Raw genomic sequence first — 20456 nt, 5'->3', positions numbered from 1 at the left:
TGGACACTCCCAGGCTTCTTCACTAAGCTCCACACATCGTTCTTGGAGAATTGATTCAATTCTTCTTCCATGGCCAGAATCCAATCCTTGTCCTGAAGAGCTTCATCTATGGACTTGGGTTCAATTAAAGACACCAATCCTTTCAGACTAAGCAAGGTCTCTTCAGAGGGTCTGAAGGCTGATCTGGTTCTGACTGGTTCGTCTTTGTTTCCCAGAATCAATTCCTTAGGATGAGCTGCAGTGATTCTGCTCTTCTTCAGAGTTTGTGAATCAGAGGGACCAGCTTCTTCTTCTGGTTCATCTTCCTCTGGCTCAGCTTCCTCTGGAGCTTTGCCTTTATCAGAAACATTAATGCTTAAATCTGCAAACTTCTCAACTAGCTTTGACTGATCAGAGTCAAGCTTATCGTCAAATCTAACATGAATAGATTCTTCAATAGTCTTAGCATCAGTATTATAAAATCTAAAACCTTTAGATCTTTCAGAGTAACCAAGTAATATACATTTAGAAGACTTAGCATCAAATTTATGCAATCTATCCTTAGTATTAAGAACATAGCAAACACAACCAAAAGGATGAAAATAAGAAATGTTGGGTTTTATGTTCTTCCACAATTCATAGGGAGTCTTATTCAGAATTGGTCTCACAGAGATTCTGTTCTGAATGTAACATGTTGTATTTACTGCCTCTGCCCAAAAGTGCTTAGCCATGCCAGTTTCTTGGAGCATGGTTCTAGCCATCTCCTGAAGAGTTCTGTTCTTCCTCTCAACAACACCATTTTGTTGAGGAGTTCTGGGACAAGAAAAATCATGTGCAATTCCATAGGAATCAAACAGACTCTCAAACTTGTCATTCTCAAACTCTCCACCATGGTCACTTCTGACACGCACAATCCTACAAGCCTTCTCGTTTTGCACTTGGGCAATGAAGGTAGAGAACACAGCATGAGACTCATCCTTGCGGGTTAGAAACTTTACCCATGTCCAGCGGCTATAGTCATCAACGATAACCATCCCATATCTCTTGCCACCTATAGACTCAGTTTTCACTGGTCCAAAAAGGTCGATATGCAGAAGTTCCAACGGCCTTGAGGTTGAGACAACATTCTTTGCCTTGAAAGGGACTTTAGTAAATTTGCCTTTCTGACATGCTTCACAAAGAGCGTCTGAAGCGAACTTCAGATTGGGTAAGCCCCTGACAAGGTTTAGCTTGCTCAGCTGAGAAATCTTTCTCATACTGGCATGCCCTAACCGTCTATGCCATACCCACTGCTCTTCATTAACAGAAAGAAGGCACTTCACATTCTGAGCCTCCAACTCAGATAATCTGATCTTATAAATGTTGTTCTTCCTCTTGCTGTTAAACAGAACAGAGCCATCGATCTGACTTACAGCCCGGCAGGACTTTTGATTGAATATAACATCATAACCCTTGTCATCTAATTGACTTATAGACAATAAGTTATGTGTTAAGCCGTCTACCAATAACACATTATCAATGCATGGACTACTATCTACACAAATAGTACCAGTACCAACAATTTTACCCTTTTCATTTCCTCCAAAGCCAACTTCGCCTCCAGGCTTAAGTTTTAGCTCTTGGAACATACGCCTTTCTCCCGTCATGTGACGCGAGCATCCACTGTCCAGATACCATGATTGGTGTTTCAGTGGAGCTATCAAGGATATCTGCAACATAGATAATCTTTTCCTTAGGTACCCACTTTCTGGGTCCTTTCTTGTTAGTTACCCCAGAGGTTCTGATCACCTTGGGTGTCTCAACATGATATTTTAAAGGAATAGTTGCATGATATTTAGACATAGAGAAGGATCCCTTTTTAAGAGGGGTTTTAGCAACTTTAACAGGTAAAGGGTCAGGCAAAATGGTACCAGAGGGAACAAAGCATTCATACAAAGATTTAGCTTTAGGTACAGAGGGTTCATTTCTAATTGGTTTAGAATACCCAATGCCATGCATTCCATTTCTGCTTACGCCATAGATCAATGAAGCCATCAAGCTTCTATCTACGCTTTTAGCCAGGAATCTTTGAAAAGACTTTTCATACTTAGATTCATGCTTACTATCAGAGGCATCGCAGGCAATTATTTCTTCTAACTTAGCAATCTGGTTCTTAAGCACAGAGTTGGAGTTCAACAAGGCATGGTTATCATTTTTCAAATCAGAAATAATTTTCTCATGTTCAGAAGGAGTGTTAGAAACAGCAGATAGGTTCTTTTTCAGTTTCTTATGCTTAGACAACAAAGAGTTATACTTATCCATTATATCAGACAAGGCATGTTTCAGTTCAGAGGTAGAGAAAGAAGCGAATACCTCATTTTCATCGTCTGACTTAGGATCTCCTTCTGATTCTGAGTCAGAGTCAACAGCTTCCTTTGACTCAGCTCCTTTGTCCTTGACAATGGCCATGAGTCCTTGGACTTCACCATCAGAGTCAACACCCTCTGACTCTGATTCATCAAAAGTCACCATCAGACTCTTCTTTGTCTTGAAGTGCTTCTTTGGCTTCTTGTCCTTCTTCAACTTTGGACAGTCACTTTTGTAGTGCCCTGATTCCTTGCACTCAAAGCATGTGACTTCCTTAATTGATGACTTCTTCTGGCCTGAGGATTCAGACTTTCCTTTTGCCTTTCCAGAGCCTTTGTACTTGCTCTGCCTGTGCTTCCAGATGCGGTTGAGTCTCTTGGAGATCAGAGTCAGCTCATCTTCATCAGAATCTTCTGATGCTTCTTCAGATTCTTCTTCTTCATCTTGGAGAGCCTTTGACTTCTCAGCCTTAGCCTTTTTAGATTTGGATTTCAAGGCTGTAGACTTTTTCCTCAGATCTTGCATCTCAGAACGCTTCAGCTCATGGCACTTCAGAATGCTAATAAGTTCCTCTAAACTCATATTCTCGACATCTCTTGTGAGCTCAATTGATTTCACTAAAGGCATCCAGCTTTCAGGAAGACACCTAATAACCCTTATGACATGGTCTTTTGTTGTGTAGCTCTTGTTGAGAGGTCGTATGCCAGCTACAAGCAGTTGAAACCTGGAGAACATTTCTTCAATGGACTCATTTGGCTCCATGATGAAGGATTCATACTTTTGGATCAAAGACAATGCCTTTGATTCTTTGACTTTCTTGTTTCCTTCATGAGACATCTTCAAAGATTCAAAAATGCCTTTTGCAAACTCACAATCTGTGATCTTCTGATACTCTTCATAAGAAATAGCACTTAGAAGAATTGCTCTTGCTTTGTGATGTTGTGAGTACAGCTTCTTTTGATCAGCAGTCATCTCTGACCTTGGAATTTTCTTGCCATCTGCATCAACTGGACGCTCATAGCCATCCATGATAATATCCCAGAGATCTGCATCAAAACCCAGAAAGAAACTTTCGAGTCTATCTTTCCAATACTCGAACCTTTGACCGTCGAACATAGGAGGCTTTGCGTTGTATCCATCTTTCTGTGTTTCACTGGTGGTAGCCATTGTTTTTCACACCGGCCCGGATCACTAAACACTGTTAGGTGTGGTAATCAGAACTTGCGCTCTGATACCAATTGAAGGTATGAAAAACGGTAGAAAGGGGGGGTTTGAATTACGTTTTCAAGATAAAACTTCCACCTTAAAGATTTTATCAAATCTTTTCGATCACTAAGTGCTAAAAGATGAGAGATAGAAAAGCACACAAGGATTTTATCCTGGTTCACTTGATAAATCACTCAAGCTACTCCAGTCCACCCGTTAAGGTGATTTCTTCCTTCTTAGAATGAAGGCAATCCACTAATCAGGTAAAGTGTTACAACTGCACTTGAAACCTACAAGTGACTAACAATTACACTGACTTAGCTCACACTAAGATTCACTCTCTTAGTCTTCTCTAGGATCCGATCAACCTTGATCTCCTAAAGGAACTAAACAAACTGTTTATCAAAGAATTGTTTACAAGAGATTTGCTTCTGAAAAGCTAATAGTAAACACAATGAATTTCAGATGAAAGAAAGCTTAGAATTATTTGAATATGTCTTGCGCGTGTATAATGCTTCCAACCGCTTCTTTCAATCTTCAGTCACTATTTATACTCCAAGGATTAGGGTTGAACGTTGCATAGGAAATGCTACCGTTGGAGGACAGTTCTGGAAATTCCAGCTTCTGTTGTGGCTGAGACGTTAGGTAGGTCGTCAGGAAGGTACAGTGCTTTTGTACTTGGATAGTGACTTGACCTTTAAACCTAGGAGACTTCTGATCAGGAGAAAGCTTCATGTTGGAACTTGTGAAGGCGGTTGATCAGAGTCAGAGGGAAAGCACAGATCCTCTGACCGTTGTATCTTCTGATTCTGAACTCAGAGGGAAGTACATGGTCTTCAGATTTTCTTGCTTCTGGACATCAGAGTTTTCACTATTCAGCTTCTGGATCTTCAGAGTCTTCTACACCATCAGAACATCTAAACCTTCAGTGTTTCTTGATTATCAGACTTTCTTGATCTTCAGAGCTTCTAGTGACTGAGTCCACATCAGAGTTTGTGTAGCTTCAGAACTTCTGAAGCTTTTCCACTGTTCATATTGAACATGGTGAATGCGAAAGCGTTTCTTGGGTCACTCTTTATGCATAGTGCTTCTGATTTGTGTGGGATTGAATTAAGGTCAGAGCCTGTAAATAGCACACTCAGAAAAACACGTTAGAGTACCACAATTGTTCATATCAAAAGATTAACTTGTAATCATCAAAACATAGAGTTGTACTACTAGATCAAAAGTTGATCTTACATAAGCTGCAAGAAGCAGCACAGATATTAGCTTCCAACTAACTTGAAACTCATTGCTTCGTATTTAGTTTTTTTTTAATATTTATCCGATGATCTTAATTTACACATGAAAATAACTTATCAATTCTTATTTGTTTATCTTTAAATTTAGATGTTATAGGACATGACCTGCAGAAGGATGAATCAAAGGAGAAGGACAAGGAAGGAGGAACCCTAAAGCGTATAGATGTAGTTCTAGAAGATTTGGAGTAAGTGGATCTCTATTCAACAATGTTTGTAGTTATATAAAAGTGTTTAATTTAACATATAAACCACTTACATGTAGGAAAAATCAAATAGTACGTACTTTGTGGAATCATTATGCCACCACATTGCTTGAATACCTTGAAAATGATGATCCAAACCATTTGGTTATCATCATACTGTGCAAAAGGAAGTCTTATTTTGGTAATTTAATAATCCCTTCATTTATAATGTGATTGATTATCATATATCCTATTCTCATGTAAATTTCTTCAGATGTAAAAGGCATATCAAATGCATTTGATGGCACTGAATTGATTATCAATGAAGATGATGAACATATACATGATTACAGGAGAAGGTTAGTTTTCCCTTATTTTGGTGTCATGCGCTTATTTCATTTTATACTTTAAAGTAGCATAAGTTACTAATATGTATTTTTTTTCTCAAGACTCGAAGAGAAAGCAATTCGTGTTAATCAAATAATAACACAATCGTCTACACCGTCTTCAATATCAGTCAGGAGGAAGCCGTCAGGAAGTTGTGGAATCTACTGTAAACTCTTCATCATTGTGGAAGCATTGCAAAGTCATGAAATTGTCTAAGCACATGCAGCTAACCGCAGCTAACCGTAGCTAAGACGATTGATGAAGCAAAAAAAATCAAAGAGTTTGTAAATTGGATTCTTAAAATTGGAAATGGCGATCATCCTGATTCCGGAGCAGGAGAGTATGATGTTCAAATCCTGCCAGATATGCTCATCCCAATTAGTCTTGACCCATTAATGGAATTGATTAAATATACATATCCTGACCTTACGCACAAAATGAAAGACCCGCACTTCTTTCATGATAGAGAAATATTGGACCCTACACTAGAGGTTGTTAAAATGATAAACACTTACATGTTTGACATAATAGCTGCACTAGAACATGAATATCTGAGCTCCGACTATGCCTTGCGATTTAATGAGGATTCTGAAATCCGAGGTGAGTGGTTTACCATAGAATTTTTGAACGACACTAAAAGTTCAGGCCCAAACCATAAATTATTATTGAAAGTTGGTACTTCAATCATGCTTTTGAGAAATATAGATCAAGCAGCAGGTTTATGCAATGGAGCCGAGTTAATTGTGGATGAACTTGGTGGACGTGTTATTGATGCAACTATTATCAAGGGAACAAATGCTAATGAAAAAGTGCATATTTCAAGAATGGGCTTGGTTCCTTCTAATTCCAAATTTCAAATTAAATTCAGAAGAAGACAATTTCCAATTGCAGTATGCTTTGTGATGACCATAAACAAAAGTCAAGGACAAACACTATCTCAGGTTGAGCTCTTCTGTCTTCACTCATGGTCAGTTATATGTAGTTCTCTCTCTCTCTCTCTCTCTCTCTCTCTCTCTCTCTCTCTCTCTCTCCCAAGAAAGAGTCTTAAACTTTGTATACTAGATCAGTTGGGCATACAACAAACCAATACTGTAAATGTAGTGTTTAAGGAAGTTCTTAGAAATGTTTGATGTATTCAACACAATTTCATTTATTTATTTCATGTTTCTCTTCATAAATTATTACACGGTTGACTTATACACAATTAACTAATTTATAATTTAAAATTACATATATATGAAAACTAATTTATTTAATAAAAAAATTCAACATAAAATTCCGTGCAACGCACGGGTTATCGCACTAGTATGATAAACGCACGTAAGATTATATATGCATGCGGTAAGATAAGGGGTTGTCTAAATGACCCATGGTGAAATTTGGGTTAAATAACCCATAGTTTAGGTGGACCAATCGCATTAAATATAAATTGGTTGAATTTTTTATATTTTATTTATTACTTTATTTAGGTTAAATATGTTTTTGTCCCTAACTTAAACAAATAAATCTAAAATGGTACCTGAAAAAAAAACACAAAAATTTTAGTCCTTGAATTTTTTTATTTAATCTACAATGGTCCTTATGTCATAAAGCGTATGTAACAATTTTGGTCCTCCAAAATTTCTTCCATCAAATTTAGTCTTTTTTCCTTCATAACCATTCCAAAACCTAAAAATTCAGATGAAACTCATAAAATCATCCCAATAAAAGAAAATAAAATATAAGAAACACAACAACTGTGATTTTATATCCTACCCAGGTCGTCCTTGTGATTTCATATGGATTACACCAAGCAATACGTCCTTGTGACTTGCTCTTGAGACTAGAGATATGTTTTCGGTGCCCACGACCTCGTCTGTGTTGTTCCCATTAATAATTTGCAAGTAAATGAATCAACAAAACATTAAAACCATTTGCCAAGTTCATTATTCTATATTTCAATTTTTAGAATACAACAACATATATAAAACCAAGTGAGCTGAGAATCCCATGGTTAAGTTCTTTGAGTTTTGGGATGAGATATACAGTTTTAGGTTTTGATATAATTATGAAGGGGAAGGACTAAATTTAATGGAAGAAATTTTGGAGGGATCGAAATAGATCTGAAAATTAATTTAAAAGACTAAAACCTTTGCGTTTTTTTTCCAGATACCATTTTAGATTTATTTGTACAAGTTAGGGACCAAAAACATATTTAATCCTAAATAAACTAATAAATAAAATATAAAAAATTCAATCAATTTATCATAAATGTGATTGGTCCACCTAGATAATGGGTTATTTAACCCAAATTTCACCATGAGTCATTTAGACAACCCGGTAAGATAATATTAATATATTTAAGTGTTAATTCTATATTTTGAGGCTTTGAATTATCCTATAGTTTGTGTGAAGTTATATTATATGTGATTGCTTCTTCCAAAAAAAGAACATATGTGATTGGAATATGAGTATTCTCATAGTTATGAAATGTTTAAAATATTTAATTTGTTCATAGATATAAATATTCACACGAGAAAAACAACTTCTGGATTGCCATTTTTTTATTAATTATTCTCAATGGAGTGATTGGGAATGACTCCTAATTAACCCTTTTTAAGTGAAAAATTTTAATTAACAAATCATACTTCCACATTTTAATTATATTAAATAATTAAAACAAGGGTGCCTATGAATCTTTAATGTTTGCCAAACACATTTTTAAAATATATCTTGAAACGATATTTCTAGAAAAGATAAACCAAAGCACAATATCTTGTATGGAAAATGACGCTTGTCGCTTGAATGTGAAGGTGAAAGATAAATCTAAGAGAAATAATAAGAGAATTATCTTTAAGAGGGGATTCCTTCACTTCTCTAGCTTTAGATCATTGTTCCAAACTGTAAAATTTCGTCTAGACCAACTTAATGCCCTTTAGATTCATGAAACAACTCATTGAAGTGTCTAAGTTGGTTTAAATGGCAACGATGCACTCAGGCACGAATCCACGTTAGAAACTCTAGTCCTTTAGGAATGTTGGCACTCTAGATTTGTGAAACAACTCATTGAAATGTCTAAGTTGGTTTAAATGGCAACGATGCACTCAGGCACGAATTCACGTTAGAAACTCCAGTCTTTAAGAATGTTGGCACTCAAAAAGTGATCATTTCATAACAGCTAGAAACATGTGAGTTGTAAGAATGACGTCAGCTGATTTGGAAGACGTTGTGGTGCGGCTCAAGGATGCATTTGGTGCAGTAGCAACAGTTGTGGCTAGCTACGGTAGCGAACGTTGTGGATGATGAGGGAAGAGTCTTGGGTGGCATTTGACAGAGGAGATCCATGCGTAGCAATAGGTAATAGTGACCCTAGAATTTAAAGAAAGAGCGAGCGAACGAGTGTGCAGAAAATTAAATGGGGACTATGATTAGGAAACCTAGTGAGAATGACTAAATTGAGCTATCACTAGTGGTTTGTTTCAATAATTATGTGATAATTAATGCTTATGTGTATTACGATTTCAAATCATATCGGAATAAACCTATTGCTTTTTACCCTCCTTCAAATGATATTTATACATCTTAAATTATATTTTCCCCAAAATACTCTTGAAATACTTTCGAAAGTGTAAAACAAATACATGCACTCTCAACAGTTGAATATCCATTAGCAAATTTTCACTTCAAGAAGTTTATTATGATAAGTGAAATTTTTTGCTTTAATTTTTGCTTTTAGAAGTTCACCTTTTCGTAAGTGTATTTATTACACCTTTGAATCTCCATCTCCAAATTTAACTCAGACGTAGTTCGCTCTTGAATTTGAGGAAAACAACAAAATTAGCTTAAGCAAAAAATGTTTGATTCTGATATCCCAAATGTTGTTTTGTAGGTGCATCTTCCAAACTAGAATTTAAGAAGATAGATGTTGGAGTGAAAATCCAGTAAGTCAAGAAGGTGATAGAAGCCTCATCTCATGGACTTCTATTAGTGGGCCAGAAATATATAATTTCATTATATATATCATGTTTTTTTTGAATATTAGTTTAATAGTTCCAGCTTATTATTATATCTTATGATCTAAATATTATATTTCCTAAGATGGTGTCACATGTAATATTGTAATGTCATATTTCATTCCTTAAGTGAATAGATAGTATAAGTTGTATTGCTTCCATTGTGAAATGTTAACAAGAAAATTGATGAAGTCTTTCTTTTCTATCTTTTTACTATCCTCTTAGTTTAGATTTTAGGGTTCCTAATGTTACTCGCTCAATAAGAATTAACTTCCCATCAGAAGGTTACATCACAACATTCTAAAGTCTTACCTCATATGATGAATTTATCAGATTTCAAAAGATATTGAAGTACTAAAAAAGCAATCCACGTGCTGAACAATTCACCAAATGTTGAACATCAAATCATGCTAAATTGTCCAAAAGATGCTAATAGCCCATGAATATTGATCATTACTTAAGAAGCATTCAACATTCATCAAGAAGAATAAATCAAGTTTCTTTCACTAGAAGACAACGTACAAACAACTTATTGAAAGCACTGCATTGTTAGTTTGAAGAGACAGGGTCTGAGGGTTATTGATACTTAACTTTGAGAAGTTAGTGGAAAAACTCTTAGGTGATTGACATATTTTTAGCCACAGATTCTAATTTATTGGATGAAGAAAACAACATCGTATAAAGTGATAAATGTTGTAGTGGTCTTGTGGCTCGTAATCGTATGGCTTGGTTCGCCTCCTCTATTGGGTTTAGGTTGGATCCAAGTATTGGTCTTTCTTTCTCATATTTCTTCTTGTGGTTCATGCAACATTATGAAGAGGAAGGTTTGCACCGATTTCTAACCATTTTGTACTGCTAGCTAGTGGGAGCAACAAATTTTTTTGTAAGTTCTTCTTCGAGCTTCTAAGCTCATACCGATGTCGGGCCTGCATTTTAGCCAGCCTAACCACGTAGCTCTACCAGCGGTGTGGCATCGAGCCACTAAAGGCATTTTCAAAGTTAACTTTGATGCATTAGGGGATTGTTTTGGTTTCCTTGTTCATAACCACATGGGTGACATCCTTGGTGCTTCCACATTGACTCTATTTAAAGTGTTATCCCCATTGATAGCTTCTGGTGGGCTTTATTATTGTCTTTTAGACGGATTGTTTATAGCTTTATGAGATTTGGTAGAAGGCTAGACCTAGGACTTCTATATTTTTTTTTGTGGTTAACTATTGCCATTTATTAACTTAAACTTTTGTAAATCTTTCTCTTGACCATAGAAGTCACAATAACGTTGCGAATTTCTTGCATGGAAAATGTTCTCTTTTTTTAATTTTGTTTGAATTGAAGAGATTCCTCTAAAACTTTTCATCTGTGATGATATGTTGGTCTCTCAACCTATTTAAGCTTCTTAATTAATTATTGCAACTCTCTTTCAAAAGAATATAAATCTAACTCATTAATTTTATATTCAACGGTTTGGGAGTCATAAATTGAATAACATATAGTATTCCTACAAATGTTTTTTTTTTAACATCGGAAAGATAAATTGTTTCTCGATCTCTGGACTTCCTCTACCCAACTCATATGTCCTCCAGCTCCTATCACTTGAGCTATTCTGCGGGGACCCACAAATGTTTTTAAATTTCATTTAATATAAAAATTGAAAACTTAAAAATAGAAAAAAAAATTGGTCAAATGTTTAGAAGTGGAATTCAAAATAACTCTTTCAACTTTCAAGCAATGATGTAAAATTCCCAAATTATTTCATTCATGGAAATTGGAAAATGATCAATTATGTGATACTTGAAAAATCTGAATTTTCAACCTTTCTCTTGTAACAAATGCACAAATATTTATTCTCAAAAAATGTGTTTCCAAAACTTGAAACAATGACCATCTTAGATATTGCAAATTTACCAAACAAAACTTCATAACAAACACGCAAAAGAGGTAGTCATGGTGCCATAAATAGAATAACGTGTAGTATGATATAAGTAAGTCAAGATATCCCAATTTCCCATTATTGTGTTCAAATTGTATTTCTACTAGTACACAATAATAGCAAGAAATCTCACATTAATATATTTTTATTAACTTTGGGAAAGCAAAATGCCATCTAATAATTTTGACGTCTATGGTATGATGCAATAACTATAGGCATATTTTTTGGGTGGAAGGGAAGCTTCGTTTGCATTCATCTTCCTTATCATATCATATCATTTTCTTCCCTATATATATTTAATATTTCACGCAAGCAAAGCATCATTCACAGGCTCTTTATATTCTAATGCAACAACTTCACATGCTGCTTCCTTCTTTTTTCATTTTTATTTAATTATATTCTTTTGTACCATTTTCGTGGACTTCATTCATTCTCTTTCACCATTCCCATTGTTCATCGTTCTTCTAACCCCCACAACAAACCTTCCCAGATTTCCTCGACAACTACTACTTCCTGCATCCAACGTTGTCATGGAGGAAGTTAACGGTATCTATCTACCTTCACCATTGTCGTTTATGGATTCTATTTTTGTTTCAACCACATAAATTCAATTTTCCCAGATTTCAATTTTTTTGGGTTTTTCGCTTACCCATTTCATCGATTTTCACTTTGAATTAATTTTTAACTAGTGGGTTGTTAAGTCTAAGAAAAAGTTCATTCCTTTTGAAATTGTTCTATGTTGTATATTTTGTCTTATGTGCAAACTGTCTACCTCAATTATACTAGAATACCCTCAAATCTTCTGTGGCTTTATTGATTGAGAGTGATAAACTGTATAATGTGAACTCGTGGAGGATTGATTCTGCTTCATATGTTGTTCCATTTGCTTTAAATTTAATTGTTGTTATTGATGTTTTTTTGGCCTTGTTGATTATTTTAGTGGTGGAAACCAAGGATGGAACTGTTTCAGTGGCTACTGCTTTTGCTGGTCACCAGGAAGGTAATGCTTCTGCACATAATGTTCTGCTTGGTTCTGTTTAGTTATTTCGGAATCTTAATCTTATCATATCATTTCATTTGATAGAAACCTGAATTAATGATTTATATTGGTAAACATTAGGCTTGATAAGCAAACCATAGATCCAACCAATCTTTCAGTAGATGGTTTATATTTGAAATGAAAAAAGTCATATGGAGATTTTGTTGCATGGCCTGCTCGATATTGTACTGGCGTCTTATTACTTTTCTTCTGCTGTTGGTATTGGTTAATTAGCTGTGCAGGATAGAGACCACAAATTTTTAGGAAAAGCGGTTGAAGAAGCATACAAAGGGGTAGATTGTGGACATGGAGGCCCTTTTGGTGCTGTAATTGTTCGTAATGACGAAGTAGTTGTTAGTTGTCACAACATGGTTCTGAATCACACTGACCCTACTGCTCATGCAGAGGTGACAGCAATAAGAGAGGTATAAACCACCAAATGATTTTCTTATAAAGCATGAGAATTGCATTTTTTATTTTTTTAATAGATCTTGATGTTGCATTAGTATTTTGTCTCTAATGTTAGGAACAGGATAACCACAATCCACTTATATTTCAAAGTGATACATGTTGCGATGCTTGGTAACACACTTATACGGAGAAATCCTGTTTGTAGGGGGGCTATTTTAAGATTTTTTTTTACTAAGAGGTCAATTGATTAAGAATTTACAAACTTGGATTTGACATGATTGAAAAGATTCAAAGCATCAACCTAAAGACCCGGCTTCTAAAGATAATTGGGGGAAACTGTTAAGGCTCTCTTTAAGATAATTTTTGTTGAACCCTTCTCTGTCTTCTCTGTTCTCATGAAAAGGTAATGAAAATGATCAATTTGAATTGGACAGTGATGAGGTAAGGGTCTTGGACTTATGCTCGATTCCACCTAGTTTTGATATCTGATACACGTAGAACATGATCCCTATCTCGCCGGCACTATTTTTCTATGGTCTTATGACCACCTGCTGGAAATGCTGTTAATATTTGTTGTTGAGTTTATGAGATAAAGCTGCCAAAAGATGATATGGTTTTAGGTTTTGAGATGATTTTATGTTACACATGATATTAGGCAATGCGTACTTTAGGGTTCTGTTGTGTTGTCTGTTACTTTAACATCTAGATAATGATTGAGATGAAAATGCTGCAGCATTCTAAAGTGCTGAAAAGATGTATTTGCTTCCAGAATTTACATATTGTTGCCTCACTCTTTAACCAACCGATAAATGACTAGATATCAAATTGACATCAAATACCACTCTATCTAGGTTCTCAAAAGGATAGCTGAGACAGTATAGTTTATAAGCTCTAAAATCCCAACAAAAAATCTAAAGAAACTTATTGTATTACTCTATGTGCCTCTTCTTTAATGCTTTAGGTGTAGCAAACTTTATGCAATGGCAAACCAAAAATGACCAATGCAGTGCTTTCATTTTTACAGGCCTGTAAGAAGCTTAACCAGATAGAGCTTTCAGATTGTGAAATATATGCTTCTTGTGAACCTTGCCCCATGTGCTTTGGTGCAATCCACCTTTCTCGAATTAAGGTTGGAATGGCCTTCTTTTCTTATATTTCAGATTTATACCAACTTATATATTGTTTTCAGCATAACTTATTACCACATTCTTTTGAAACAGAGGTTGGTTTATGGAGCGAAGGCTGAGGCAGCAATTGCTATTGGGTTTGATGATTTTATTGCGGATGCATTGCGAGGTACTGGATTCTATCAGAAAGCTCAGTTGGAGATTAAAAGAGCTGATGGTAATGGGGCCCTCATTGCAGAAGAGGTTTTCCAGAAAACAAAGGAAAAGTTCCAAATGTACTAGATCGCTTTTCCTTTTTACTCAACATCTGATGAAAATTTGCTGTTCAGGATTGGGTTCATTTGAATGATTGAAAATGTTGATAGTGTATTGATCTCATTTGAGTATATAACAAGTTATATGCTACATTTCGGATTGCATCAGATAATGACTATCTGATTGTCAATTGGTTCTTGTATGCATTTTCACACAGGATTATATCAAATACATTTTCATCTTTATCATTTCATGGCTACCCTGATGTTGTGTTCATAAAGCAATTTAGATTTTCTAACCTTCAAAGTTGGTTTTTCTAATGCGTAAAATGTTATTGCTCTCGTGGAACTTATCTTTGACTCTAAGAAACTTACCTTCATTTTTTGAAAGGAGACTAAATTTTTTCAGTGGCTTTGGAATGGTGAGAAGCAATTAATTTGCATATATACATTCTTGGTTAACCTCACTACTAGTAGTCTAGTATGGTAAAAAAAAGTTCTTGTTAAGTGAGTTACAAAGTGGAAAAGGGCACACCTCACTACTAGTATTCCAATTCTAGACCAGTGAGGGCCCTAGCCTATTTTTGCATTCTTGTTGAATTTCACTCTAATGAGTTAATGTGACAAAGTTTAGTTTTTCATTGATGCGTTAGGGATGCATATGCATATTTTCCATTACGTGAACGCAAATAGAAAGTCAAACATGCATTAATTGACTAGTTTGATGGTCTAAATATGACAAGTCAAAGATATAATAGGATAAAAGAGTTAGAAAAGAGTAGAGCTTACTTGTATTTGAGATGGACTATATATTGAATATTGAATTATTGATAGAATATTTTTTGGATAATGATATAATATATATATATATATATATGGTAAGAAAAAAATATTTTTTATAAAGGAGCATATCCTTAAAAATTAAATTATTTTATAAATTTTCCTATTTTTAATTTAAAACTTTATAAGTAGCCACCTGATTTTAACTTGTGTGTTAAATAACTAAAATTAATTAAATTTTAAAATATTATAAAAAATTAAGTTACTCTATCTATATTTAAATTATAAAATTTATATAAGTAGAGAAATAATTTTAAGTAACTATTTTTACATTTATAAATTAACATATTATAAATATATAAATATTGAAATAATTTTAATGTAGAACAAGGATGAGAAAGGAATAAAAAATGTTATCATATTCTGCTGAGTTCTGACTCAATCACCCCTCAAATAAGTTTTACACATAATGGACAGAATATGATAAAACAATTGGATTTCATTGTCCTAGCATTACAGTATTATATGATTGTGTTACCTTACTTTTTTTCTTCCTTATTGGACTTGATTTAAAACTGCAATTGATTTTTTTATCCATACATATGAAAAATTAATCACATTTAATGTAAATTAATTGCATTAGTTAATATTTTTAGTCTTGCTATGGAGTACTATGAATATCATTCATATCTTGCAGTAATTATACTTTTAATATTTTCATCAAATATTTATAACTAATTAATGTAATAAATGTTTTTCAGTTTTTAACTTTGACTATTTTTTAATATTTAAGAAAAATATTGATGGATGATTAAGATGACCAAACATATTCTTTAGAATTTTTCATATACTAATAACAATCATGAATTGAATGTTATTGCCTATTCTTTCAAAAAAAATATGTTATTGCCTATAAATTCAATGATGATACTCAATCTCTTTCTCCACATTGTCTAAACAATTCAGATAGTTCTGGTTCAGTGGTGTCATTGACAATGGGGGATGGGGTGGTGTTGTTGGATTTCAGTCTCGGTATGTTTGGGAATAGAGTTAAGATTGCACTAGCAGAGAAAGGGGTCAATTATGAGCACAAGGAAGAGGATTTGATCAACACCAAAAGTGCACTGCTTCTGCAAATGAACCCAGTCCACAGGAAAATCCCTGTCCTCATCCATAATGGTAAGCCCATATGTGAATCTCTCATCATTGTTGAGTATATTGATGAGGTCTGGAAGGACAAAGCTCCACTTTTGCCCACTGATCCATACCATAGAGCTCAAGCCAGGTTCTGGGCTGATTTTGTTGATCACAAGGTATGTTCAAATCTTCAAGAGTAATGATTAGTGGACACTCACCGCTTTTCGCTCGATCTTTCTCTTCTGCTCGGTTTATGCACTATGCAGATGTCCATGAAGCATTAATCAAACTTTGAAATTGCCCACTTCGCCAATTTCATAATGATTTGTTTAATTTGTATTCATATTTTAGTGAGAAATGTTACAACATTACATTTTTTATATCAAATGTCACAACATGGTGAGTTTCAGAGTAGCTTCTCTTAGTCCATTAATAATAACCAAAAAGAGATCTTATAACTCAAATATATCAGGATGTTTCCGGCTCGAACTTGATTGTTAGTGTCTCCAAATACCTGCATTACACAATATCCATGCTGATACATGATATGCATTACACAATAACTATGTATTTACATCAATTTACAAGAAAATGTATTAACAGCAATACTTTGGGTTAAATATGCAGGTGCATGAAGTTGCAAAGAAGATATGGACTGGGAAGGTAGATGAACTTGAGGCAGAGAGGAAGGAGTTAGTAGAGAATTTGAAGCTGATTGAGGAGTTTCTTGGGGACAAGCCATACTTTGGGGGTGAAGCATTTGGGTTTCTTGACATTGCTTTGATTCCTTTCTATAGGTGGTTTTCTACTTGGGAGACAGTAGGAAAATTGAAGATAGACTCCCCAAAACTCATTGCATGGGGAGAGAGGTGTTTGCAGAGAGAAAGTGTGTCCAAATTTCTTCCAAACGAAAAGGATATCCGTGAATTTGTTCACACGGTCAGGAAAAAATTCGGGGTGGACTAAGCATAAAAACAAACAAATGATGGTAAGATTTTATGTTGGAGGACTTTGATTCAGCCAAATAAATGAAGAAAGAAGTAGGAAAGTTTCTTGTTTGATGTAATAAAATGTGAGTTGAGCTTGTCAGTTTGGATGCCTTAGCAAGTTGAAATAAAATTGGATTTTCATTTTATTTATTATTGTGTACTTCTTAAGTCCCTCTCCCCCTTTTTATTCTAATTTCTAAAAGCATATACAAATAGTTCCATGGCTAAAATCAAAGTTTGACATTATTGGGGGATGTTTGGCTACCAGTAGCATATAACAAAGTCATAAATATTCAGACTACCCATATACAAGAATGCATGAGCAGGCATTGCAGGACTATAAACCTTTACTTGTTCTAAGAAATAGTAATGATTTCTTAAACCAAGTGTGTAAATTAAATTTATATGTAGTATGCTCACAGCTTATTCAATCCATACCTTGTTAATAAGATGCTGTTGAGTAAACTTGAGTAACTCAGCCTCCTGTTTGAATCAGATGCCTTAATTTTGGCCTTTAATTTACCCTTTCTCAATCCAAAACAAAGATGAAAACTGGTCAGCTTTGACCACCTCAAACTGCATATGCAAGACACAAAATATGATCATTTCAAAGTAAAATGACCTGTTCTGATAAAAAAAAAATTACCACCAGGTTCTAGAAGAAAAAACATTACAAAAACCAGATGCAATAATTAACTCAAACTCCATCAACAAGCTAGCAGTGCACAATCACAGTTTCATACATTGAAATAAGCAGTGTCAAAAGTGATCAGATGAAACAACATAGGCTATATTTGGATAACTGTTGGCACCAGCGCAAATGTACATTAACACTCACTTCGAGATAAAAACTGAATGAATCTCTGTTTATGGATTGAGATGAGAGTCTGTCTGTTCATGGTGTACTTTTTCTTATCAGCAAAAGAGATTTGATTCATAAGCACAAGGGTGATAAAAACCCAATAATAAGAGAACGTTACAAATAAGAGAAATGATCAGTTCAGGCAAATGAGGATTGTGACAGATCCACAGTTATGCCTCAATCAGCTATCACCCACCAAAAACAAATTAATCTTAAAGGCCCACCCACCTAGTAATCTTTGATCCCCTTCTGTCCAGTATATAGAGGCAGCAATTAATTACCACTTGCAGGTCCTAAAACCCTTTTTCCACAATTCTTCCAAGGGGTGCCCCAAAGACCTTGGATCAAATGTAAAAGAGACCAAATGTAGATAGTGCACTAGGATAGGAACAAAGCGAGAAAGCATTGATGTGCATTCAGGAAGGGGTATTCATTTCCAGCCCTCAAGATTCATGTAGCATTAAAGGTGGAGCTCAGAAAGCCACTAGACCCCTCCCAGTTACAACAGAATACAAGTTTCATATTACAAATTCGAGAGCCAGTATGATGGGTTTTGCATCCACTCACAATTTGGCTTTAAGCCAATTCCAACAACTAGTTGGGTCAATTCCACCACTTTTGTCACGACCAAGGACTCACCTGAAAATAACAAATCATTTCTAAAAACATGCTGAGAAAAATGCATCCTCCCATCCTTTGGTAGAACAGTTGTAATGCCCAGCCAATTGTAGCATGATGTCCACACAGCCCAAGCAAAGGGGCAAGAAAATACCTGGATCCTATCTCTTTCTTAAATTCATTCTACTCTGGATCCTATCCAGCAAATACCCTCCATACAAAAAGGTGCAAGCATAGAAGGAGTGATCACTGACCATACATCTTTGAAGACAAAATCAGATTCCTCCTGATCATGGCCTTGTAGTAAGTACCTTGTAAGCTGACTTTACAGGATAAATACCGTATCACTTGTCGTTCCTTAACTGGTATTCAAACACATACATAACAAGTAACCAAGATCTCTACTCTAATCTATCAGAGAAGGGAAGTAACTTTATGTTATAGATGGAACAGGAGCTGGCCAACCTGGAAGATCAATTGAAATGATCTGCAACACCTGGAACCCATGAATCCCATATCCGACAGTGTCAAACTGGTTAGTCCTCAAGTTTCCACAAAATATGCTGTGAGAACGTTGGAAGAACACAACATCTCCATGATGTGGATGGAAAGCTCTCACCTGCATCCCCAGATCAACCGTCTCACATTCTCGCCTTGTTTCAAACTCAGGTCTGATACAACTTCTCCTATCTTGGCCAGGAATGAAAGTCTTGTGCACCAAATGCCAGCAGCAGCAGCTAGAGTCATCTTGATATTCCAGTTCCCACACAGTCATAGTATTTAACACATGGGGGTCAAATGAGCAAGAGATATTAGCAATTCGAATGTTTCCACAGGACACCCCAACATGGCCCGTAAAAGGAAGATCTCTTGGATATGGAGAATGAATAGGATAATCAATGGTGTGACAGCACTGATGGGCATCATTGTTGAAAGGGTCGTACACCAGAAGATCCATCCTCCCCATGAAATACAATCTCCCTCTATGTGCAACTGCATGGATCAAAATGTCAGTTTGTACAAAACCCTTTGGGCAAGATACAGTTTTTCTACACCATTGCCCTGTTTCAGATGAGAAAACCACCATTTCAAACTCGAACTTTGGTGTATGAGAAAACACCCTATCATTCAACCACGGAAAACGAACTACTCTGAACCTGTTGTGGCTGTTGAGAGTGACGACATTGTTTGCTTCGACCTGGTAAAAAGGTTCACACACAAACCCTTCAAAGACACAGTCACGTTGGTTGTGACCGGTGAGCGGTGGAGGAGGAAGAGGGAGTTTGGTCCATTCCCTTGTCATAGGGTTGGTGACATGGTAGACTCTCCCACGCGATGTTTTCTTGCATAGGAGCAAACCATTGGAATAGCCTACAATCCTTGAATACAGGGCACTTTTTTTCCTTTCATCATCAAGTTTTGGGTCGAATTTTCTGCCGAGAAAACTCAAGGAAAGTTGGTTTTGGCTTTGAGGATTGAGTAGGTGAAGTTTGGGGAGGAACACGATGAGAAGGTTACGCTTGGACACAAAGTTCAAGCACCATTCTTTGTGATGCTGCTCCTGGTTCATGTGTTGGAGCAGGGTGTGGTAGTGAGAGATGGACCGCGACATGAACTCAGGGCGGGAGATGAAAGCTGAGAAGCGCTTCGAGACGGATTTGCATCTCACTGTCATCTTGTATGGCACACGACTCCATATCTCCATCAGTAAATCATCCGACAGATTTTCCATGATAGTCAATTCTTGTGATCTGAATATTTACCTTATGCTAATAGTTTTTGAAGAGTTTGATGTTTTATACTATTGAATCTCAAAGATATCTCTGAGAACTGGTCCATTTGGAACAAGTCCAATGTTTACTGGTCTATGACCTTTGAAAGCCCAGTAACTATGAAGTATGAACTAATCCACGTTT

The 20456-nt window shown here is 35.6% G+C and overlaps 3 protein-coding genes across 3 annotated transcripts; 2 read left to right on the top strand and 1 right to left on the bottom strand.

The window, feature by feature from the left end:
- Positions 1 to 11636: 11636 nt before the first annotated feature.
- On the top strand, positions 11637 to 14403 carry LOC130714545 (guanosine deaminase). The gene is made up of 5 exons (XM_057564453.1): positions 11637 to 11869; positions 12264 to 12323; positions 12597 to 12787; positions 13798 to 13902; positions 13994 to 14403. Exons 1-5 carry the CDS (start codon positions 11854 to 11856, stop codon positions 14180 to 14182), a joined length of 561 nt encoding a protein of 186 aa, XP_057420436.1. The 5' UTR covers positions 11637 to 11853; the 3' UTR covers positions 14183 to 14403.
- A 1444-nt stretch (positions 14404 to 15847) lies between these two features.
- LOC130714469 (probable glutathione S-transferase) lies at positions 15848 to 17206 on the top strand. The gene is made up of 2 exons (XM_057564363.1): positions 15848 to 16247; positions 16699 to 17206. Exons 1-2 carry the CDS (start codon positions 15930 to 15932, stop codon positions 17035 to 17037), a joined length of 657 nt encoding a protein of 218 aa, XP_057420346.1. The 5' UTR covers positions 15848 to 15929; the 3' UTR covers positions 17038 to 17206.
- A 1767-nt stretch (positions 17207 to 18973) lies between these two features.
- LOC130713250 (uncharacterized) lies at positions 18974 to 20272 on the bottom strand. The gene has a single exon (XM_057563035.1). The coding sequence runs from the start codon at positions 20270 to 20272 to the stop codon at positions 18974 to 18976; it is 1299 nt and encodes a 432-aa protein (XP_057419018.1).
- Positions 20273 to 20456: the final 184 nt, after the last annotated feature.

Source organism: Lotus japonicus, chromosome 4, assembly GCF_012489685.1.
Source record: "Lotus japonicus ecotype B-129 chromosome 4, LjGifu_v1.2".
Classification (NCBI taxonomy): Eukaryota; Viridiplantae; Streptophyta; class Magnoliopsida; order Fabales; family Fabaceae; genus Lotus; species Lotus japonicus.
Note: the sequence above shows the minus strand (reverse complement) of the source record. Positions and strands in the feature narration are given on the sequence as shown.